Genomic DNA, 25790 nt, shown 5'->3' on the forward strand with positions numbered 1-25790 from the left:
TTTCGCAGCGCACCGTTCAGACCGCTTTTTATGAATTATACAAAAACTACACCAGGGTCGACGCAAAAAGCCTTGCACTTTTTTGCAGTCGAGACATCGGCTGCCTTCGGGTCTATTAAAGGTTGACTAGTTTTCCCAAATCCCGTGATAACGATAACAAATTTTTGATACGGAGTAAACGCGGTCTCAAATTTTTTCAAAAATCTTACAGAACATAGAAATCATACATCCCTGAACATTTTCACAGTTGAAACGAATCTGTCATACTCTGGCAAAGTTTAAGAATAATAATAGCGAGGAACGGTTTGTTCGTATATATCAACAAGTTGAAAACAATCAGAATTTAATTTCGATACAGATTTCTTTTTTTTTTTTTTTTTTTTTGAATTTTTTATTCTGCGATAACTAATCCAAGCCCATAAGAGACGGGACTTTCCGAAATTGTGATGGGGAAATACATCATGGATTTACATTCGGCGTTGCACTGACTGCTGCCAGCTGCACTTGTATCCCGATAAAACATACTAGCAAAGCGTTGTTGTGGACGCAGGGTTGAACACTTGTAAAACAGCGCAACTGGATCGAACACAATTGAAGCTGGTCAGTTGGTGAAACACGGCGTGACATTTGCTACGCAAGCTGCCGCAAGTTCGCGGCTTCGGTGAAAATCCACAATCCGTCTAAACGCGGATTTCGCTAATTTTTTTTTTTTTTTTTTTTTTCTGGAAACACCACCGATTTATTCTCTCTCTCTCTCCCTCTCTCTCTCTCTCTCTTAATTCCTGCGAGACGAGGATTTGTTTTTGTCGCGAATTGCTGACGGGTGAAGCTGCCCGGCTAGCGGACGCATGAGGACTAATAAATTAATTAGGATGGCGTTTGGTTTTCCGGGTGGATTGTACGCGGGTCGCACAGCGAGACAATCACGATCTATGAGAAAGACAAACCCCCGCCACCCGAGCTAAGACGCGTGATTAGAAATACGGATCGAAGCTCTGCTTTTTTGGAAAACATTTCGCTTTTACGTCTACACGGATGAACATTTTTCAGTCAACGATATTAATTCAACTATATTGAGAGCGAATTTTTAACCTCTGCTGAAATTTAACGCGCATGCGCTACAATCCGGAAGCAATTATTCATCAGGGTGACCAACCATCACGGATGACAGTTGATCGCGAGGTATGTAACCTCGAAAAGTTGTGAACGACAACGAAAACTGTTAAAATTTTTGAGGTTAGAGACAGTTGGTCATCCTGAAAAACAGTCACCTTTAGATTTCAGAGCGTGCGCATTAAATTTTAGCGTAATACGGACCATGCAGTCGTTAGGAATTCACTCTGCATAGTGGCTTAATATTAATCAGTCAATTACTAAATAATAAGGATCAAATTGCCGACAAAATTTGTACACCAAATGCAATCGGTGTCATAAAATTGTTGTACAATGACAAAAGGATTTTGAAACTCGGTTCTCAGCAGCGAATCCAATGACGCAACCAGCTTGGAGTTCGAGCTTCTTAAAATTCAATTCAACTCTATTTCCAACGATAGGTTCTTGTTCTCAAGATCGGAGAGCAGAATTTTTTAGTTTTTATTTGTCATTTCTTTCTTCTTACAATTCTTTCAATTCATCATCAGTTTGATCAGACGTTTCCAAAGCTCGCACGAGTCGATAAGCGAAAATTAATAATTCCTCATTACGCACAGGAATCACGAACGTGGCGAGAACATTCTCGTCTGGAACAAGACCAGAAACCTCTAAGCGTTGGAGCCGCTCCAAATGAGCTTATTAAATTAACGCGCTTCTAGGAAAGCTTGGCAGAGCTCTTTGTCCGACGAAATAGGTACAGGCTGCGCCCACGAACTCAACCCCGAAAATTCCCTCCAGGTTTCCCCGCAGTACCGTTCCTACTCATTTTTCGAGACGGGTAATTTAGCCTCAGTCAAAACATTGCGATAAAAAATAATTTAAACAATTGCTTCTAAAGTTTCAATTGCGCAAGCACAAGTACCAATAACTTTGAGGGAATTAAATTTTTCTCTCGTTAGTCGATAGATAGTATCGTCGTAAAGTGAAACTGACAAAATTTCTTACCACTTTTGAATCGATTTGAAACAAAGCATTGATATCTGAGCTTTTCTTTGCATTCCAATATTTTGAACAAGTGAATTTTTAAATATGTTTCATTAGCTTACGATCATAATAATTTGACGAATACTCAATTTACGACTGTCTGGTACAAATGAAATCAATGAAAAGTATTGACCAACTATCTCAAGCGAAAAAAATGTAAAAATTTTGTTCCCAAAGGGTTGATGACCATTAAATTCAATCGCACCCTTGGAGCCTTCTTTCCATCAAATATTGAAAACTTTGTAGCTTTTTGCCTGGAGCGCGTACAACGCGCTTTATAAATTCTCAAAATGTGTCACGCGGAACATCAGGGGTGAATTTCCGATGTGAAAAGGTTCGTGAAGGGTGCGTGTGTTAAAAATCTGTTTAAGCTTGCGTGTTTTGCTACGAAATATTGAAAGGCGGTGTACAGAAATCCTCCGTTTGATTTTCCCAAATATTTGGACGCGGTTGCGGAAATCGTTGGGGGTCGTCGTCCGAGTATTTGCGGCGGTCGTGATTGGGGGACAAAAAGAGCTGTCCGACTCCTGAGTGAGGAAAAAAAGGGAGGCGCTCGGGGCGCGAAGCTTGAAACGGGGATAAAATACCCCGCCAATAATAGGGCAAACAAAGGGGGCACCCGGCCTCCGTCGACGCGGTCGGGCCGCTTACATCGGAAACAACTCTCAACGATATTCCCCTGATGAGGGTGCTCGAAACGAGCCGGTTTATAGCGCGCATTTGCGTGTCAACGTTTCACCCCCCTCCCCCACTCACCCTCCTTTCCATACGCGCACACCCTTCTCGACGTTTACCTGTTGCATAAATGATTCCCGTGTTCCCATCCATCTTTCCTCAAAATTGCTTCCTCGGTTCTGGTTCGTATTCCAACCGATTGGAATCGGTAAATGGTGGAACTCGATTGTACAGTTCAAGGTTGTTATAATTTTCTATTTGGATTGTAAACAATAACGATCGCACGATAATTTGATTCCCTTGTTTGGACAATTTTTCAAGGTAGTGCACAGACTGTTTAGTTTGTTATTATTTTGTTACTGTAAAAAGTTTTCATAAACTACGAGACAACCTGATACGAGTTACTGTATAGTATTGATTATAGCTTTATCAATACTAGTTTGTCTGGCTTTTACAAATCGGTTTATTCCGTTGACCACGCTTTTTCAGTTAACCCTTTTAGTCACAGAAGCCATTATAGTGGCACCTTTTTTTTCAAGGGTATACGTACAATTTTTATACTTTTGACAAAAAAAAAAAAAAAAGAAGAAGAATAGACGAGTTCCATTATAGCGGTTTCTATGCACAAAAGGGTTAAACAAAACCTAGACATCAAATTTCTGTCGCGATAACATCAAATTATCACAAGCCTCGCAATAACATGTTGCGGAAATGAATGACTATAATAAAAATTGATAGCAAAACCAACTATATCTACTGGATTTCCTGATTATAGCTACAAAACTGATTTTAATTTGGTACCCAGAGCTTTAATTTGTCCGCAATTATGATAAACATTGAAAACATGTAAGGAGAGTACAGTTAATTGATTGCCTTCTCAGTTGAAAATTGGTTTTGGTCTTTCAGCTGCATTATTCCCAAGAAACTCTAATTTGCATTGAGTTTTTTGAAGCAGTTCCGTCGAAAAAGTGGGCGAAATTTGCTCTTGAACAAAAAATTAACTTGTGCACAATAACAGCGTGTACGAGAATATCTTTTGTTTTGCTTGCGCGGAGTTTTTGGTGCGGCATCGTCGTTTTTGGCGAAGCGGAGGAAACTTGAGGAGTTTCCTTCTCACTCGAGAAACTGACGAGACGGCGATATTGCCGCCAGAGATTATTTATCGGGAGCCAGAGACGGGGATGCTGCGAAACCGGCTTCGGTGCAGTCTGTTGTTTTAGCCCTGTGAATCGACGGTATGCCCCCGATTCGAGCCAGCTCCATCTCCTCCCCTCGCTCCAACCACCCCCGGAAGATAAACAAAATTCTGCATAATAAAACACCGGCTAAAATCGCACCGGGGGAACAAATCCTTCCCGCAAATATTGCTTCAATAGGTGTTACGAAACTGTTTCGAAAGAACCGCCGGGTTCGTCATGTTGATGGAGTGCGTTGAGGCTTGATCGGAGAAAATCAGGGCTCAACTAACCCTAAAGTCTAACACATACCAGTCGGTGGATATTTTCCCAAGGATTTTGCGACATTTTTGAAGCCGTTCAGGGGTTTAAAATGCAAGTATTGAAAAATTTTGAAATTCATGAAGTACGAAAAAACTTTTTAAGTTTCGAAATCGAATATACACACAAATTGTCAAAATTGATTAAACACAAACCCTTTGTATAATTCGTATTACTGTAAAACAATTTGAAATCTGTTTCGACACCCGGAAAAACCCTGCATTTCAGATTCATCGTATGCAAATAAAAACCCCTGCCTGTTTTACCGTAAGGCCCCCACCTGTTTTATCATGAGGCACTGTACCTGTTTTACCTACAAGCTATAAGCTTACGCAGGAAAATGGACTGAAAAAATTCTTAGAGTAATGGAAAATCAGTGAAAACACGGGCATTTTTTTTTCCTTTCCGTAAAGTAGGATCGAAATCTCGAAGAGATTGACGAACGATGGAACGCATGGATCCGGATCATAGGGATGATAATCGCTCGCAATGATACGTCTCTGAGGATGGATCTTAATTCAAGTTAGCAGTGGCGAGGACGGGTGTTATCAGCCAACAAATCAGCCCTCGGCGGTCGCGAATCGAGTGTCGCACCCTCGGAGGCCACACTGAGAGCGACTCGGTCCCTGAGCGCGACCCTAAATAGCCCGACTCTAAACACTGGCCGCCTGTTCCGAGCCCAACTACAAATCATCGAGGGGTAAGTTCTTCGGTGGCTCGACGAGAAAAAACCAGCCGAGCTTGCTCGCCTCGATCGAGTGTTAGATTGCAGCGACTCCTCGTCGCGTTCTTGATTTTATCCGGTTTTCCACTATTTTCCTGCAGGAGTGCCTCAGGCGAAATTTGCATTGCTAATTTTCATTTTTTGACTCGAAAGATTTGTAAAAATCTGTTCATTTTTAATTTTTTATTTGTTTCCTATTCATAGCGGCTTTGAATTACACTATATTTAAAAAACGATCAGTTCTGCATCGCAAATTTTTAAGATTCTTCATCACCTTTTCTGAAGGTTTGCAGTATTAAAAATCTGCAAAAATCCCGTCGAGCTCAAAATTTGTAACTATATTACAACCGCGAAATGATTGATTAATTTTTGCTGCATGATTTCAACGGTAATAATTGACAACCAATTAGCTTTGGTTATTAGATTCTTTTCTTGATTCAGTGTTGTACAATATTCTTCGTAACGAATTCATTTTAGACTTCTGATTACGTACGTGTACGTTCTGATTACGTTGATTCATTGTAATTTCCTGTTACCTGAAAATTTTTAAGCCGCTTTGTAAACTCTTAATCCACGGAGGCTGCTAACCTGAAAAATTCAGGCCTTCGGAGGACTTGGAAAAGCCAGGAATAATTCAGAGATTGCTGATTCGAGCATGGTCTTAATATAATTTTAATCCCTTCGAGCGACCATCTTACTTATACCGCGTTCAATTAATTAATCTTGTTTCATTGGTGACGCTTTTCCAAGATTGATTCTCACAAAAATTACAACTAACTCCGATCAACAAGAATTGTTCAGCTAGATATTATCCGTAAATCTCTTTTTGAGACTTCAAATTTTTCTGTATGCAAAGACGATATATATTTTATTTTTGCGAATCCTCCATTTTTCAAAGTCATTTAATGTCGCTTGTTGGAATCTGAATGCAAAATTCCTATTGTTGTGTTCCTAAATTTCAGGTGAAATCAGCATACGTGAAAGGAAAAAATTCGTTTTTTTTTTTGAAAACATAATTAAGAAACCATTGTTAACTTTCAAAAAAACTCCCAAAAATCCCAATTGTTTAACCTCCTACAATTATACCTGCATATTGAAAAACTAATCAGCTCGCGTATTATTATCCTAATGAAATAAATCTCTCAGACGTTCGATTAAAAGATTGAGTTTGCAGAAGTCTGGCAAACGATTTCACCGTGAAACATTTTTCCCCGCGATAAAAGTAAGCAGGGCCAGCAGAATGCAGTTGTGCCCCGACCGTGTTGGTTGTGTGGTACATTTAACAACGATCATAGGCAGGACGCGATGCAAAGACGGGGGTGGAAATGGGGATGAAGAGGGGGTGAGGGTTGAATAATAAAGGGGCAACCCGGGGTGGAATCGATTGATTGTGAACGGAGGCAACGTCGGATGACGGTATAACAAAACGTGTATGATGTCAGAGAGGGAGAAAGCGCGGTGACAATTTCCTGACAAATCGCATTTCAACGAGCGTTCTCCAAACACACATACACGAATATGTATATACACGTACACATATACTTTGGTATGCACAAATGCAAAGGTGTAAAAAAAGCGTTTCACCGAGACGGCGGTGAGATTACAAAAATGCGTCGAGAACGACGAAAAAAGGCGACGACGTCCTTCTCGTCGTTATGATAAAGGAATACTCGAGTCGCACTGTGATGTTACTACAATATTCTAATGGAGAGGTGAAAAAATTTTAATATCCAAATTGCCGAGCAAGAATCCCGGAAAATGGAACGCGTATGTATTTATCCGCACAGTTACACACGGTGTGGAAATACGCCATGTGTCATATTCGGAATACATTATATGCACACACACACGTATATATGTACATATACACTTGCTGGTGGATATTAGAAGAGAGATCCCGGAGAGAAGAGTTTACTTTGTGTTTGGACCAGTCTGTGCAGACTCCTTGGGAACTTATGACCAACGAAAATCAGTGGCAAGGGGCTAGGGCGAGGGGGGGGGGGGGGGGGGGTGGAGAGAACGAGGGGAGATAAAACTAGAGGCGAACGGCGTAATGAAATGGAAAAGTTTCTCCGGAAGGCTCGCCGCGTTAATGGGCGGTAAGCGAATTAAAGAATCAAGCATCTCGCAAACGAGAACTAGCGCCAACTTCTCACCGAGATGGAAGATACGATAGGTAGATGGATGTATCTGAGAGATACTCCGCAGCGGAGAAGTACTTTCTGATGTAAAAGTACGCCGCGTTGAAATTCTCGCTGAATGATCGGTAAACGGTGTGTGGAATCCACGGGACTCACACTCTGTGAAACCGTTTATCTCGAATCATCACGTTTCGAACACCAGAATCACGTCCTTTTTCAATGGGTCCTGAGAATTATCACATCACGAAGTTTTTGTGTCAGATACCCATGATGCATCGGAAGTGTAGTCCGACGGTAACGATATTCGAGTTATGCGTAAAACGAATAAATATCTGAACTGTGGGAGGAGAGGGGAAATCGGTTGAAATATGGGGTCTTGAACGTCGAGCACCCCGATCCATGTGATCGAAAATACTTTGGAATGGTTATTCGATGTGGGTATTGAGAAGCGTTGATGTCGAGTACACTCGTTGTATCGGAATAATTTGAACGTCAAGAAGAGATTTGTGGCTTTTTCGAAATTGCAGTTGTTAAAAATTGGCTGCACTAGAGAACTTGCTTTCGTTCAGTCGTAAAACGAGTGCAAAGCGGTGTTATGGTGGTCGTTTTACGAGAGTATATATATGGGATGAAATTTTTCTCCCCGCAGGTTTTATGCGTCAGGGCCATCAAAGCGAGGTGTACGTTCCCAGGTTCTGTATTCCAAACGCGTAAAAACTCTCCGTGTATAATAAATCCCGATTCGGTAGTCGGCGGTTCAAGCCTTGGACGGAAGTTGGTGGAAAGGAAGTATAAACAGGCAGAACTAAATCAAACGAAACGGTGAAAAATTGGAAAAAAATTTTTACACGTACGGTTTTGCAAGTAGCTGCGGCATCAGCATCACCCACCAGGCTACAGATGCTGCAGACTCGACATTTCACCGGGTGCAAGTGTCGCGGAGCGTGACGATATATCCTGCCGAGTTTAATTGCATTTTGAGTGGCCTGCCTAAAAGTAATGGCCGGTGTGTGAACAAAAACGCCTCGACGCCGATTTTCGCTCCCATCTGCCATCGCGAATCGTCCATTCGTAGGTATTTACCGACAGCTGTGCGCGAAATCGGATCACCGATCGATTTTTACCTCATGCGAACAGAAGCCGGGTGAACGATCGGTGGGTTCCGGAAAATACCCGCGAGGCGAATTTCCGGGTGTCGCATTTTGTGTACGTTTGCGAAGGCGGACATCTCGTTCTGGGGCCTAACGACGGGCTGCGTCGAGTGTCGAGTGACGTTGACGGAGTGGCACTACCGACTCTAATTGCAGGACGAGGCTCGATCCTGCAGGACCGCTAAGAAAATTCAACGAAGCAAACAGGCGAGCCTTGTTCCGGGTTTCCTGGACCCTAGGAGAAGGCCTAAATTAATATTTGTTACGCCGTTATTCAAATTAGTTGGGACGTGACTCTGGGTGGTAAAGTGCCGCTGCCAAACCCACGGCCGACCCTCCTTGTCTCCTCACCATCGTGCAACCGCTGCGTATCTTCCAACTTGGGATGGAACCCTTCGTGGTCAGATCATTCCTTGGAATCGGTTTAATCAAATGAAGACACGAGGCGACGACCAAGTCTCAGCGCACCGCCTTTTCGTCCTGGAATCAGTCTGTCGAAGACCACGGTTGAAAAGGAGTTTACGGATTGACCAGAATTTACAGAGCGTCCCGTAACTCGTGGATAGTAAGCCCAAAGCGATGTTGCGCATAAATAATAATTAGGACAGTATAAGAGTATAAGCGAACTTTCTCCATCGCGTATATTGACGAATTTATCGTGCAACAATTAAGAAGGCATTTCGTAACCATTTAGGATGTACGTTTTTCCTTGCCTAAGATTGATTCAAATCATCGAAATACGGGATTTTGGAGGTGGCTGATTACGAGTCCGGAATCAAAATTCTCTTCGTTGCATCAAAATGAGGCATTTTCTCACAGTTATGAGTGAAATGCGAAGCTACTATTTTGAATTTCAAAAATTTTGACTTCATATTCATGATCAGCGGCCACCGAAACCACCCATTTCCAAATATCAAACAAATGAGGGGCGAGACAAAACCTACACTCCAAACCTTTATTGAGTTTCCGGCGAGAGAGAAATCTCACTCATACTCTACAATCCTCACTTTCTATGAACACTCTGCATGATCTTATAATTCCAAATAATACGAGCTCCGAATGGTTCAACTTTCCAAAAGTTTCTGGGGTGCGTCACAATTCAATGCCTCAAAAGATCGTTTCATATTTAATCCGACACCTCGGTTTTCCGACTTGCATCTCATTCATCGACGTTTTTTTATCGGATTCCAAAATTTCCCACACATCCCACTTCCCTAACAATATCGATAGCGATATCGGTGTTGATTGTAACATGCTGGGAGTATAACAACGCTCAACGACACGTGGAACACACTTTCATCGAGAGGCCGATGATTCGTTCACGCCATTTATAGATCGTTCTTTTTTCCGACTCATTCATAAAGCGGCAACTAACCCGAGGATCAGTTCTCGACGCCATTTCGTATAGTTAGAATTCGGTGTCAGTGCTACCAGCGTCGATCGAATCATGACATGACTGTCCGGCTGATCGCCAGTTGCACTCGGTTCGACCATTCGCTCGTTCATTTTGGATCACGAATCCTCACTCAATATTTCGCGGAGTGCTTTACGAGTTGACTACTCGAGTTCCGAATGGAGCATAACTTGGAGTTGGTGGCCTTTGGACAGCGTAGCGCATGCATGGATGATTAGACGGGGCGAAGAGTGGTCAACACAATGGACGACCCATGCTTGACGTCGGTGACGTCGCTTAGTAATTTGAATAATGCATCGACACCCGTACAATGTTGATGTTCAAACGCCGTTCGACCAATTGTACGAAAATCAACCGCGTCGATCTCAGGATTAGGTATCGATTACTACTCACGCGAATTGCTTCGAGTATCAGTACGCAAAATTATTTACCGATAGTTCAGAGACAACGTTGCAGATTTGTATCGTGAAATTGGTCGAAATGAAGCGGGAAACGCAATGTTCGGACGTACTTTTTTTTAACGACTCGCATCGCGATTCACGATCAGTCCCTTCAAATGATCCAAGTTCTTGGCACACATGCGACGAATTTGTTTTTTAAACTTTTTGTACCGTTCAGGTTCCGGATACAACAACTGCAGGAATAAGGGGAACAGGGTAAAAACTTTTCAACGACCATTTCCCTCGGTGGCAATCCGCACAGTGTAATGTATACGCTCGACTACGAATACAAATGATCCTTTCAAAATCTGAAAACAACGAGTCAATTCGAGTAAGGCCCTGGTGGACCCAAGAAGTCGACGAACCGTTTCTAACTTCATTCATGCGACAATTTCACTGCCGGGACGTTTCGTTATCCTCCAAGAGAGTCATCGAGATGGTCCCGCAGGGTTTTCTCAAGAGCTTCAAGCACTCCGGGTTCAATGGACACAATGGAGCTCGACAGATGCTCACACCGCGTTAAACGTGTGGTTAACACTGACGACTGGAGGACTCTTTTGAACCCCCATCATTCGTAGCTCGTCCACTCGAAAGTTCGAGAGCTGGACTTCACATGCATCCATGCGCTCACCGTGAATGGGCAACAATGGACGGATCGAAAGTGAGCCTAACAAAAATGAAATTACGACCCCAATAAACGGAGATACTGTTACTTATGGATGCGTGAAATCTACAGTTGCGAGTTGAAAGATCCAACATTCCACTCGTGGGGAGTGAAATGCTGCAGTGTGTAGAAGCGAGCGGACCATCTATTATGACGAAAAGTCGTCCATTGACGTAATGGCAAAGCTTGGCAGCTGATCGTTTATGATAATGGGATATTTGCCATTCCATTATACCGAACGATAGCTATCGAATTCCGATTCAATTTATATCACTAATCGACGCGATATAACACGGGCAACAATACTGCCTAATCTTCCCAGACACGATACAAACTGCAGACATTACCCATACCTAGTATAACACTTATGGTTATATCGCGAAGAATTACTCATTCGTGGGATACTTTATGCATCGATTGATCGACTACAATGTTTTTTAGTTGTTGGTATTACAACGAGAGGGGCAAGTATTCGTCTTCCAGTTATTTCAAAATTCAAATCTTTGACGGAACTGAGAGATTCACGAATCTATATAGGAGCATAAAAAGATCGCCATTCGCGATTTTGGCTTGAAATCCCGTCGGACTACGTGGAGGAAAATTTTCCCAGAGTGCAAGGGTATCTTCGGATTTGATACGCAGCCAAGAATGGAGAGATCAGCAGGAAGGAAGTAGACGATAACGATCTTCGAGTCTCGCGAGATTTCATCCAATTAAGATATATCTCTAGTAGGTATAGTATATGCGATTCCGATCGGGAAGTGGAAGGAATCGTTTTATTTTATCGACTCTTATTCCGGATCCAAAGCCGTGTACGGTTGTTCTTTTGCGGAGGTACGACGATGATGATGATGATGATGATGATGATGATTACGATTATGAAGGTATCGCGTCTCGATGAACGATCGAGACAAGTATCAAGAGTAGTTGTAAAATCACAATCAAAATTGAATGCAAACGATGCAGGAAAGAGCCACGGAAATTGCTTCAGCTCAGTTACGACAGAGCGTTCAAGCAGAATGAAAGAGGAAGACAAAGAGCCCAAGACACGGAAAAAAGAGGAGGACTAGAGAGGAAGGCGCAGCTAATTACGAGTAACTCGTCTAGTGAATGCGGCGAAGCGCTCATTCAATTCCGGAGAAAATTGCAGGAAATCTTTGCTCTTCACGGAATCAAATGCCTCGCCTACTCTGCCTGATATCTTTTATAAATTTATTACCTCATCGTCGACACACTCAATCTTCGTTTATGCACGTGTATGCAGTTGCCATGTATTATCGAAATTACAGATTTCAGAATAGTTATTTGTGGGTCGGTGATATAATACTTGAATTACGGGATCTTGTTCCATTCTTGTGTTTCCGATTGACACTCATCTCATTCATCTAATATAAAGCAGTTCCGTATTTCTGATCCCTGGTGCTTCGGTACAATTCTTGGAAGACTTGAAGGTAAACGAGAGAGAAAGATAAGAACCTTTCGTACGAAAACCTGCCGACTAAACTTTAAGTTCTTTGAAAGCTTCTAGAAACGACTGCCCTATTGTGACCGGATGTGATGGGAATTCGGAAAGTTTTGTGGAACATCTTCACCGAATACCCGCTTGACTTACCAGCTTGATTTCGTCCCTGCACTTGGTAGAACCGTTTCTAAGAAATTCCCTACGCAAGATTGACTGAAATTTCCTACCCTCGGCATTAAAGCGTGTAGATGTAAAATTTTTCAGTATCAGAGGTGCAAGAAATGAAGTACGCACGCAGGTAAAATCTTTACCACATCGACTGCACGTACAGTTATTAAGGGCGAGAAAACACACGGAGGTATAAATTTCCGGAGCCCCGAGGCCATTCGGGATATCGAAACAGGGAGCGCGATAGCAGCTAAGGGATGAATCGGTGTTTCTTTTTTGCCGAAAGAACAATTCCATCCGCCCTATTATCGCCAGGGCTCTTTCCGGGCTCTCGGGGTTTCTTTTTGCGACGGTGCGATATTTCCGGAAATTCCTTCACCCGGTCGCTGCAAAAAGCATAATTGCCCCATGGTACAAGCAAGGGTAGGTGGACGTTGCGTCTCAACCATAGAGAGCAGACGCGAATAGGAAAAGCTGAATTCCGATGCACTTTGCGCTGCAGCCTTGGCTGCAGAAGTGGGTGAATTTAAGTGGAGGGTGCCTGAGTAATGCAGCCCATGCCTGCGTATTCCGTAATATCCGTGTCTCGACTTCAGCTCTCGCATATCCTGAACCGACCAACACACGCGCGCAGTTTCACTCCCGGACGAAAAATCCCCTGAGAACATCAGGATGATACGAGGGAAAGTCGGAGGCGTTTTACCCCCTGTGTGCAATGCGCGGATATGGATGTGGATACGGGACACTCGCTCTACGAGGATGCAAAGAGAACCAACTCCGCAAACCTCTCACGCGGTGCCGCTTTACCTTGTATCTAGTACTTGGAGGATAAAACCTTACACGCAGAGAAGAGGAAAATGAACTGTATTCTACTTCGCGAACGGATCCACTCTCCCAATGGCTTTGTGCATGCGATCCCTTCAGACCCGCGTGTCGCCTCTCTCCAGCCATATGTAGGGTATACAAATCGGAAATCACACGTAGGAGCTATGTGTAACTTTCACCGTACCTACCGCATTCAGGCGGAATTGGAATTCGTCGAGTGCGATTTGGATGCTTTATCTGGTCTAGTAAGTATACAAGGCTGGTTCTAGATACAGATTCCCGTACCGACATTAACCGATACTTAGCCAAGACACGAACTTTTTTCTAGAATATTCGATAGTGAGGGATATGCCAGCTCTGATTGACTTGAATTCTAAAAAAATGGTTTTCGTCTTGGCTAAGTATCGGTAAATGTCGGTATGGGAATCTGTAGCGATGACACGGAAAGAAGAGGTAGGCGCTTTCCTCCACCTCCTCCACAGCTCTTCATACACTTGTCTCTCGGTTATTCTTTTTCCCTTCTCACATGAAATCCGATCGGGCCTTTCCGTCCCGGGGAAGCTTTGACTTTCTGGAGGACCTTTATTCTCGCAGGAAGACGGTGCGACGGTGTGGCGAAGATACATATTCCCCGTGAAATGCCGGGCGTCAAATTCTTCGCCGGGTGGATGTGTTCATGTATAAGACGCGCGGACCTAAGCTCTGGGGAAAATATCCAGGAGTGGAAAGTTCGCTATTCCTCGTCCCTCGCCCAGCCCCTGCACGAGGATTCGAATCCTTCGGATATTTCTCATCGCGGTGGTGCTTCTACCTAAGAACCAGTAGCTGCACCGGGAAGTCGAGTGGTCGAAAATAGTTCAGACGGGTCGAAATACTTTTCAACTACACGATCGGGCCTCTCGCCTATATCCGCTATGCTTATGATCAGCTCCTGATATTAAATTCCTGCAAATTTACTCACGCCCCGATGACTCTGGTTCGCCATCGTGGCTTGCGAATACTATGTGGATCTATTTGTGTGTGTGGCTGTGCTAGGCGGAGCATAAAAGTAATCGAGCAAGATCAAAGAGTCTTGAGAAGAAGACAAAGAAAAAGAGGAACCTTGTAAGACCATTTTTAAGTATCGCAATAGGTTGTTAATTGGCTCTGTAGAAGCAATCGCCGTCCGCGTTTAAAGCGTCTGCGTTCCGGTGTATCTGCAATAAATCAGGGTGACTTGAGCGGGTAATGAATTTGACAGGGAAACCGGGCGCAAGCTGTGGGGTCCCCCTCCACCTCCCCCCGCCTGACTTAACTGCGTATAATCTGCCTATTAACGTGCATTAATTATATTTAATTAACGAGTACTCTAGACGGGAAATTTCGGGCCTAGCCGAAGCTCGCAAGCTCCCGGAGTTCCGCCTGTGTCTCGAGACTTGACGCTTTTAAAGATTATCAAATCGCACGGTGCACGTCATTGGCGCGAGTTCTCGCGAAATGATTTTGCGCCCATCGTTCGAAAGGTGTTTCAGAAAATTCGACCGAACAATTTCTGGTTAGAAATTTAATATCTTACAAATAACGGATGCGCGAAGAGGCGAAGTCTTTGAAGCGTATATTCAACTTTGAAGTTGTTGGATCGAGCCATCCTGCTTCGCAAACTGTATACATATAATACCGATTCAATTTATACGTATATCTTTGGAAAGAGGAAAGCCGTAGAAGGGGGTGAAAAGTTTTCACCTCATTTCACGGCGCGAAAATTATTGCCTAGACGCTAGGAATCCAGGCACATTCGAGAGCTGATAATGTCAGAGGAGAGGAGGAGGCATCGTCGAGTATGTGGATACTGCAGTCGCGCTTGCGGATACTGGCTTTCTCTTCCGGTTGATTCAGTTCAATTTTGGCGCCTCTCTATGTCAGCGCTGGGCGGATATGCTGTGCATGCATGCATGCATGCGTGTAATCGGTTTTAACTCGATATAACGATTCGCGGAAGACATAGAAAGCCGCTTAACTCTCGTTAGATTCCAGTTTAAAATGGGAAATAAGAGGATCGCATGTCTGTAGGCACAGGCGCCTCCGCTCACTCACTTCATCGATCAATCTTAAAACCTATTTTGCCTCCCCGCTCCGTAAGATCTCTACAGATGAAAAGGAAATGCCTGTAGCGCGGATACCTTTTTACGTTCCATCGAAATCGCTCTCGACCTTTAGACATCAGCTTCTTTGATCGACAATTTCACCATTAATATTTACTGGATATTACACACGTATTTTCAACGATTCAGCCTGTCTTCGTGCTCGAGTCATTACATCGACATGCACATCCACATCCACATTTTGCAGTTTGATGAAAACGAGGAAGTTACGGTCGCTGCGTCAAAGGACGTCGGGAAATCAAATAAAGTTCAAAAGCTACGGTGGGGGAATTCGAAAGTGGTGGTGGTGATTCTCCGTCTGCTGGCAGAGGCGACAGAGTTTGAGGCTTATTGTTCGTTCGTTCGCTCGTCGAAGCGCGAATCCCGGTGGCGAATGTATATATATACATATATTCGGAAGCAGGGGAGAGAAATAGAGCTTGAAAGTTTGTCTGCGTCGTCCCTGTCGAGGAAGGAGACCTTCGTCAGGAACTTTCCGTACGGTTTTACTTATTGATTCTGTTAATCATCGGGATTTCCCCTGCGGTGATACCGCGGAGCATAGCCAAGATTTTCGTAGCCGAAGGGTGTCTCTGCCGTACCGGTCGAGATAAGCGACCGCGATCGTCAAACGCGAACTTGAAAGCTGCTTTCCGCGCCAAAGAAGAGGAAGAGGAAGAGGAATCAGGAGAGTACGAGAAATGAGAGGTCAGCTTTAAACGATGGCTGATATTCGAGCGGTGGAGGCAAGACTTACGATTAGTTAGACACGCGAATTACTTCCGTCAGTTGCCAGGAGATAGGGAAATTATGTAGAACTCGACTATAAATGTTCGCGAAACCGTATTTCAGCCGGATGTGTGTTCCCGGTGCAAAAGAGGGTCGTTTCAGCGCCACCCTGGGAATCAAAGTTCTTTCGCTCGAGTGGGAGGCGGAAAGAACAGCAGAAACTAGCGCTGGATACTCAGCTGTTCCCGACGAGTTACTTCGTTGTAAAAACAACAAGAAGTAGAAAAAAAAAGGAAAGAAAAAGGAAACCCCGTTGTTTAGCTTTGAGTCGGAGACTCGCGAGAGCAAACTGGCGGGATCATAATTTGAGAGTACAGAAAAAAAAAATGTTAGAGAAACAAAAAAGCAGAAAAGAATATAATAGAAAAGAGAAATTACACCGAAGAGCTACGGGAAGCGTGCCAAAGAAGAAAAACTTACTTTTGTTACTGCAGCGAGCCAAAAGGTGGAAAGAATTACAAAGAAAAGAACGAACAAAGTTTCTAAGGGTGCAGTTTAACCTTCTCTCTTAAAATTTAAAAAATACCCAATTTTTCGGACATCGCTAACGATGAATTCGTTCGCTACTCGTGCCGAGTGGCGTTTGCTCATCGGGTGCTTTTTACAACGGATAAATTATACCTGCAGAAACGGAGGGTGTGGAAAATGCTTAAAATTAATCAATCCAGCAAACTTTTTCAGTCCAGTTTGGGGGCGCAAAAAACTGCGGACCAGAGGGGGGTGCACAGGTGTATATATACGCGAATGAATCTACGTAACGATAGAGCTAACATATCGTAAATTAAAATGGTCACCACTTTAGCGCTTCGGCCAGGTTGCCCCAGCGAATCAATATTCCTTCACGTATGTATGGAAACACATCGATAGATACACCGGCACTACACTATACAAATATACCCATACAGGTACGTTGTACATACCTACATGTGCATTGCGGATTGTTACGATCTGCCGAAATCGTTGTTATTTCTATCGAGTATTGACAATAAGTGAGCCCACTGCCACCCTCCGTTACATCGATCGACGTCAATGGTTAACGAGGGTGTCGAAGAACCCGAAGCACACTGCCGGAGGCGGACACCGATAATCTGTTTCAGACATTTATTCCGTAGGCTCCATTGGGCCCTTGATTGGAATCCCATTCGCAGGGTGTTAAGGTGAAGAATAAAACAGGCCCAGATCAGGAAGCCCTGCAACTGGGACCACTTACATGCTTTGATATTTGATATTTTGATATGGGTTGAGGATCTATGAGTCGGAAATCACTGTTTAATGAAAGCTAAATTGTAATTTGTATTTTATGGTTGTGATGGAAATCAAAAAATGGACTTCAAACAACCAGAAACAAAATTGACTCGGTCTAAACCTTGAGTAAGTTTCGAACTGTACGGTTAGTCCATCAAGTAGGGGAAAGTTTTGTACCTCAAGACGCTTTTTCGATTTTAGGCTATAGAATCGAAAGCTTTCAACATTACGATGTGAAATTGGTATCATCTGAAAGAGCAGTCTGTCCATAACGAAACATTTCTACGCCCGTTTATTTGTTCAAACAGCTTGACTTTTTTGTAACCAAGTTTGAAAGAGGAATTGAAATGTGCACCAAGGTACAACACCGTCGTGTAACTTGAAACATACCCTCGTGTACCTTGATTACCTTGAAACACGACGCGTCAAGTGAGATTTAATGCAAACTAATTCTTGTGAAAGCAGCAATTATTATCTGACAAGATTTTACGATATACTCAATAGGTGTACTATGCGACTCATCGCATAAATGGATCTCCGAGAAAGTCATTCATAGACCTCACTATTCACAGCGTTCTTTTTTAAACTAACATCACTACGCGTCGAAATCGTCGACATGTTTCAAGGTACAACACATTCCCCAACCATGTTCCTCAAACTAGATCACAACTGTGACGGCGATATCGTTTTCTCAAACACCGAGAACTTGCAAATGGCGTTCTTCTCTTCCAACGATTCGCAACCTCTTGACAAAAAAAAAAAAGAAATCGAAAACGATGAGATCATCACGGGGAGGTGAACATAGTCCGGACACCCTGTTACAGCTGACACGTTCCGCTCTAGGTATCTGACATCTCTCAGTCTCCTCTTGTCACGTTCTATAATGTATGTCTTGAAGAATCCCGACAACCGCGGCCTTTTTTTATTATGCTGCAAGCGCGCGTTCGGCGTTCCTGATAACTGGGAAGGAGGGTTATTGTGTTTCATCCAGTTTCAGTTATACGGAGCACGCCGTACGCGACGAGCACCCGTATCCAGTGTACGGAGTATCCACTACCCAGTATCCAGTATCCAGTATCCAGTATCCAAGATCCATTAGAAGGGAGGGCAGGCACCCAACGTTCGCCCCCGAGACACGTGTGTGACGAGCTCGTTTGTATGCATGGAGCGTGACGCTGATTGGCTACGCTACACACGGGCGAAAGTCCGCGCATGCGCAACGTTTCGCGGCGAGCTTGCGGGAGTCCCGCTGCACGTCAGGCCGAGCTACACGTGTCGCACATTAATATGTATTTAAATTAGCGAGGTTCAAAGTGAACCGAAATTACGGAGACATCGCACACAGAAACGGCCTCCTTTACCCCCTCGTCTCGACGCGATACACTCCGAACGGTACGTCATGCATATCAAGGTGACTTCACGCTCTTTTGACAAAGCGAGAAACACCGCGGGACCCTTGTACAATATTTTACAACCATCCTGGAGACCTCGGAGCGGGTGAATTTTTCAAATTTATATCTCGAAAGTCAATTGTTCGACTTCATTCCGGTTTCTTTTATTCAAAAGTATCGAGACCTATCTTTGTTTCAACATTTTTTTTTAATTTAAATAAATTCGCAGGACTCATTGTTATTGACAATAACGTCAACTATTTCCCTAGGTGAAATGTTTCGCGATGCCAAGAATAACTCGAATATGACCCAACCGATTCACTTCACATTTCGAGACAGTGTTTTTTGGACAATTTATACTCTTTCTCTGGCTAATAAATTACCGTTACATGTCTAAATAACACACGACAAATACAACACTCACACATTCAACATAATTCATCTGAACACACGTGAAATCAACGTATACACAAATCAACAACGTTCAATTATAAATGCTATTGTAGTTTCGAACACATTTTCTTCTAGAATAATAATAATCCGTTGTATTGATTCTGTGCAACACAATGAGTGAGTCGATAAATTTGAAATGTTGATAATAATGTGTGTTCTGCGAATGTTATCATTTACTTGCGATATTTAGACTCGATACCATAAATTACATATAAAATGTCGATCACACCAAGGGTATCTTCAATATCCCATAGACGAGGTTTTCGTTTGAAAATTCAACAAAGTATTTGGAAAATTGACAACATCTTTCGAAGACATCAGAGAACGATTCTCAACTTCCGAGACCAATAATCTTGAATTTCTGGTTCTCGATGAAACCGTAACCACGAAAGGAGGGTGAGAGTGTAAATAATTCTTTGCACGACGAAGCTTAAGTGCAGCTCGAAGCGTGCTCGTCAAGAGTAGAATCGTACAGAGGATGGTTTTTAAATTAAGCACGACCCTAGCAATAATTGAAGAATTAATCATTGCCACCGTTGTACTTTTAATTGGTACATTACGAAGTTATCAACCGACGTAGATTAAGTTTAATACAGATATTTCAAGGCACCTCGAGGTGATTCCACCGGAGCGAGAAGGGGTGACGCCGGATCCCGTGGGGGTTCAAGCAGAGGGTGGCCGGATCATTTAAAACTTCCCGAATGGCGAGCTATATATACAGTATAAGACGGGTGGCTACTCCGAGGTTGCTTCGCAGCCGCGTTATATTTTGCTTCGTAATTTCTTATTTAGTGATAATTACAACTTTTACGCGTAAACTTCCTCCGCCCATTTAATAACCGTTGTGGAACTTTTGATTTCAGTTAGACCAAACCCAACCCCCCCGCCCCCCGCAGTTTCACCGAGGCTGCGAAGCCCCGATCGATAACATTATTCAAATTTCACCCCCGCGAGGATCTGAGAAATTCGGTAATTCCTTAGAAGAAGAAGAAGAAGAAGAAGAAGAGGAGACAAAAAAAAAGTAAAAAAAGCACACATGCAAAAAAAATTTATAAAAAAAAAAAAAAACGGGGGAATCTCAATTTTAAATTCCCCTCTCGCCTTAGCTCCGTCCCCCTTTCGACGCGGCTTTACTTCCCGATAACGTCCCTCGATTCTACTTTCAATCCCGCGTCCGACGCGAGTTGGGGAAATCTCATCCGGTGTAACAAGTGCGTCACGTCGCTTAAGGCGGTGGTTACTTTAACGCTGTATCAAGTTACGACGATCCGAGATTGGCGTTGCACCTCATTTAATGAGCATATGGGATGAATAATTCAGACCTACCGAGAAAAATTTCGTTTCTAATGGTTATTGGATAATTCTAGCAAAAAGAGGATCGTTACAATAACGGTTTAAACATGGCTGCATGGTGTAACGATAAAATTTGATTACAGATAACCGTTTGGTCCATTTCACGGTTGGAAAAAAAAAAAATATCCCAGCAGGTTCACTAAAATTTTTGACTTGATTTGACCATTTTTTAATCGAATATTCAGCACAAAAAAAAAAGGAACAACTACGAATTAAACGTTGATATGATAACTTGAATGATAAAAATGAAAAAATTTCTGTCTTTACTATAACAGAACATAATATGATATAAATAATGATATAAATGTAACAAATAACGCAAATATCAAGTCGATCTGCTGGAACATTATATTTAGTTAAATTTTTGTAACGGTGTAATTATGCTTGTTGATACTACGTTTTCTGACTATCGCAGCATGAACATCTGTTTGCTTAGCTTGTTCGTACATTTTTTTTTCGGCCCGACAAGACCTTGACCTTAATTTATTGTTTCACCAACATGAAATTATCGCAGAAGTTACGAGAAGATGAAGTACAAGTCGTTCTAATCAAAAAGAATAGCAACGTGTAGTAGATTTTTATGAACACAGCTGCAAAACTTATTTTCACTTTGTTTTTGTAACTAAATGTTTCGATTACGATAGAAAATTAAAACAGTCAAAATTTCTAGTAATCACAGTAAGAAAAAATGTAAGGGAATAAAATCTGGGACATCAAAGTTGATTATATCAGTATAAGAATTCACGTTACCTTGACACATTATCATTATAATGTGCAGAACGCTGATCGTCAGGTATCGGCTCCTTCTTCTTCTGTCAGCCATGTTTTTCCCGCTTTTTCCACGATATTATTATCGCCTCTTCGTCTCTGTCGCTAGACTCCGAAATGCATCTGCAACAACAGAAGGAAACCGAGTTAGATCTCGGATATATTCCATTCAGCAGTGACTCTTCGACGGAGGGATGATATAAAAAGGGGGAAAAAGAACCTCTCCGATATCCAACTACAGGAAGTCCTTCACCGAGACGTCGTCCATCGATACTCGAGTAAAATCACGGCGTCGTTTATTAACCGTAAGAAATCGAGCCGAGAAATCGACAGGTACAAATATCAGTTCCCCGAAAAAAGTTTTTCTTTTCCGTATCTCTCGACACAAAAAATTAATCGCCACTGCAATCGCTCGTAGTGAAAATGTGACGCCGTGGCATCTGATGGTAAAGAAGTACACTGCAATATAACCTCACCGTATTTAATTTTAAACGACTTCTTTCGTCGCATTTTTTGCGCTCCACTTAATCCATGTGATAAAACTAAAGCTTGGCAGCTTGCGCAAAGTTCTCCGTACTTTTATAATCGCACAATTGAACGTCAGCTGATTCATCCGTGATATCAGCGTGCCATATTGGTCAGGTAAATTCTGTGGAAAAAAAAAAATTTGAATAACGTCGGTATAAAACAGGATTGACTCGGTATTTACCGCATTGATACGGCGAACGGGACGACAATATTGATCATCGATACCGCGTCAATATCGAGATGATAATTGAAGCTGATTTAATTGCAATGCACGTGTGAACGATTCGGGGTCAGATCGAATTTCTGTGTTTCAAACGCGGTTGGATATAATGTACAGTGTGGCGATGTAGTATACGATTTGATTATCTTCTGTCAATTCAGATACATTACTCGAGGATGATTTTCCCGGTATTTAGTTTACCCCCATAATTCACGCAGCGATTGACCCGATCGTCCCGCGAATCATAGAATTACAATCCGCATCTGCAGCCGGAACGGCATTCGTACAACACATAGGTGGGTGAATGGTGTATGAAGATTTGCTCGTTTTCCAATTATTTCACTCGGTTTGTTGCGCATTCGCCTATGATTCCGCATCGCGACTGAGCCGATATATTGGAACGTTGCCGTTCGGTTCTGTCAACATTTGTTTTAATTGCACATATATCCGATCCTCTCCCATTTATACCTGCCACCCTCACCCCCCGCGCCGCTCTCCTTCAGCCACCGATAGGATCGCAATTAAATGCCCGCGACCCTCGATTATTTGCACGCTTGATTATGCCGAACCGATCATATGTTTACCATCGCCGTCCAAAGCTCAACGCCGTGGTTTTAATTTCCCTTCAATGTAACCCCCCCTCAAACTATTCGATGAAACATAATTTCGCACCTTGGAATTCGTTACCGATTTTTGATTTTTGGGTTTTTCCTTTTTTTTTTCGTTTTTTTTTTCTATCTCTCTCTCCTTTTTTGATACAGCTGTTTCAGCCAGGAAGAATTGGAAAATCGTGAAATTGTGGTAAAAAATTAATCAACGGTGAAACTGAATTATCATTGCATAATTAACTCTTCTCGAGGAGAGAAGAATAAAATGTTGAAACAGCAGAATTTGAGAGAAAATGTATAAACTAACGTCAAATAACGTTGAAATTTTATCGTGACCAGTTATGAAACCCGTAAACTGATTGTGAGAAATTTTCATTACCGTGGAGTAAAATTCGCCTCGATTTTTTTTTTTGTACGAATTTGAGTCTGATTTTAAGCTCAGATGAACATGGTCAAAAGTAGTGAAAATCGCGAGAACCGAAAATCTTATGAATCTCCGAATATTCAACGACAGGAAAAAGAAAAAAAAAAATTTGGGACTCAAATTCAGAAGACTGAACGTTATACTAAGTAAACTTTTCACCGATAGCTGCCGTAGATCGTTGGATTTTATCTTCTAGCGCGAATTTTCGCCAGATTCTAATAATTTCACTACACTCGGGGAAAGGTTGCACACTGAGAAAAATTTCATTTGTTAAAGTAACTGAAAGAATTACGAAAAACGAGGTACGCGTAAACATTTTGCGCTATCGTCGATCCTTTTTTGGTAATTGCAGCGCAAAATAATTTTGTTCGGTTTACTCTACTTTTTCAGTTAACCAAGGCCTTAACGTCAATTTATTCTCGCACAAGCATTAAAATTTCGCAACAATTGCGAGAAAACACAGCGACAGCGATCGTAACGAGAAAGAATATCAACGGATACTAAACTTTCCGTCAACAGCTATAAAACTAATTTTCATTTTCTACCTGGAACTAAATTTTTCGATCGTGGTAAAAAATGAAGAAAAAAAAAGTTAAGGACCGAGCGGTAACCGGAAATAAAAATTTCTCTCGGTGCAGCCGATTTGTACAAACGGCGTGAACCAGTGTAATTTTCAATAAAACGCCACGGACATCTCGTGACCATTGTTCGTAATTACGAATCGTTTTACCAGCAATCACCGTAAAAGTCACTCGACCATTTCGAATTTCGAGTTTTGTATAAACTGTTTGCCAATTGTTTAATCCAATCTGGCAAATGGATTTCTCTGCTCTTTCCTCCTGCGCGCATATATATATATATATATACATACATACATAAATATACACTTGTGTGTGGGTGTGTGTGTGTGTGGATACACCATACATATAGACGTCCATATCGTACGCGCACAATGGGGGCGCGTCCCTGCACCAGGCGTCGGTTCAGATTTACGATTCGATTCGCAAATTAGCGGTTATTGCTTCATTCCGATGCGCCAGCGCCTCGAAACTCGTATACATTTCCCCGACTCGGGACTGCAGTTGGAAAATCGCGGTGCATGGATGGATCGTTCTCCCGAAATTCGGATCACTTTTCGTTCGCGAGTTCTACCTGATTTCATTTGGAAATTTGAAATACCTTGCAGTTCGCATCGATCAACATCTGGCGCAATTTTTTAACATTATTGAACATTCTTGAACTCGCTTGTTCGCAACTGTCAATGGAATTTTAGGAGGCGTTCATAAATTGCGTCATCGAATTTTTAGGGTTTTTTATATACCACCTTTCCCCCCTTTCGTGCATCGTATGTCAGATTTAAAAATACCTGAATTTAAGGTATGCGATACAATTTTTTTTTTTTGTTTTTTCTCAAATCAGCTTAACAAAAGGAAGCACACGCGTCGCAGAAATTTTATGTATTCCTCGAAATGTTCGTATCGAATAATTGTGTTACTTTTATCTATTTACGTGAATTTATTTAAGTAGGATCGAAAAATTTATTTCTAAATTTCACTTTCTGCGTACCACGTCACAATTTCCGCCTCCCCCTCGAATCGACGACGTAATTCATAGGCTTCCCCTCTTATAGTACGTCGCGATTTTTCAAAAAGTGACGTTAAATATCACCGACCAGTTTCGAAATTGAACGATTCTTCGTATATTCCTGGTACGTGACATTTTTTCATATAATCAATAATATTTCGTCGATGTCTACTTTTAAGAAGCATGTCTGTAATTTCCACATAATTACAATCCAACGAAAATCTTTGGAAACTTCAACATTTTTTTGCTATACATTATTTGGTCGGTGACTACTCGGTCGAAAATTACGGGTACGTAAAAAAAAAAAATCGTCAGTTTGAATATATATATATATATAAATGTAGCATATGAATAGAGTCAATTAATACGTCAAACGGTTTTTCGTGCGCAGCTGTACAAGTGGTGGAAAAAAAAAAAACAGAAAACTTAATTAATTATCGTCCAAGTGCGATGTGTACTATACACGTATACCTGTATATATATATATGTATATGTATGTATACAATATGCATATATGCATAAACGTGCGATATGAAAATATCATTAGGAAAATTAGCGGAGGGTAGAATTTGAAAACGGAGATCGTCAAGTATTTCGTTGCAACGACGGCGAAGACCAGGGGCCGAATATAATAAACGTACATAAATATATATTAACTCGGACGCCCATTTTGTTTTCAGAATTAATTGTTTCGTGGTGCCGAGGTGCTGCAGCCGCCATTCTGAGCACGGCGGTAGCCGCCGTGCTTCTTAATTCAAATTATCAAGCCCGTTTGCGCATTGCGTACAAACATTTATCCGTATTATGGATACAGGTCCAGGTGGATCCGGCCGGCGATATGTTTCAGGGGTTGCTTCTCGATTTTCGGTGCCACCCGAAGAGGCGAAAGATTTATTGAGAGTAATAAAAATTTTCCCATTTCAGTATTTTTTTTTTTTTTGTCAAACGTTTCTAATTTCTTCCCCGTTAATTATATTGTCGTTATCGCGATTATTTTCTCACGCATGATGT

General features: G+C 42.2%; 1 protein-coding gene across 3 annotated transcripts in view; it reads right to left on the reverse strand.

The window, feature by feature from the left end:
• LOC107220350 (lachesin-like) overlaps nucleotides 1–25790 on the reverse strand; it is a 188744-nt gene that overhangs the window by 133821 nt on the left and 29133 nt on the right. For all 3 annotated transcript variants that reach the window (XM_046739729.1, XM_046739730.1, XM_046739728.1), the window contains exon 2: nucleotides 21398–21538. In XM_046739729.1, the coding sequence (XP_046595685.1) occupies nucleotides 21398–21470 (73 nt within the window). In that variant the 5' untranslated portion in view covers nucleotides 21471–21538. The remainder of the gene's footprint in view (nucleotides 1–21397; nucleotides 21539–25790) is intronic.

The sequence above is a fragment of the Neodiprion lecontei genome, chromosome 5, assembly GCF_021901455.1.
Source record: "Neodiprion lecontei isolate iyNeoLeco1 chromosome 5, iyNeoLeco1.1, whole genome shotgun sequence".
NCBI classification, from domain to species: domain Eukaryota; kingdom Metazoa; phylum Arthropoda; class Insecta; order Hymenoptera; family Diprionidae; genus Neodiprion; species Neodiprion lecontei.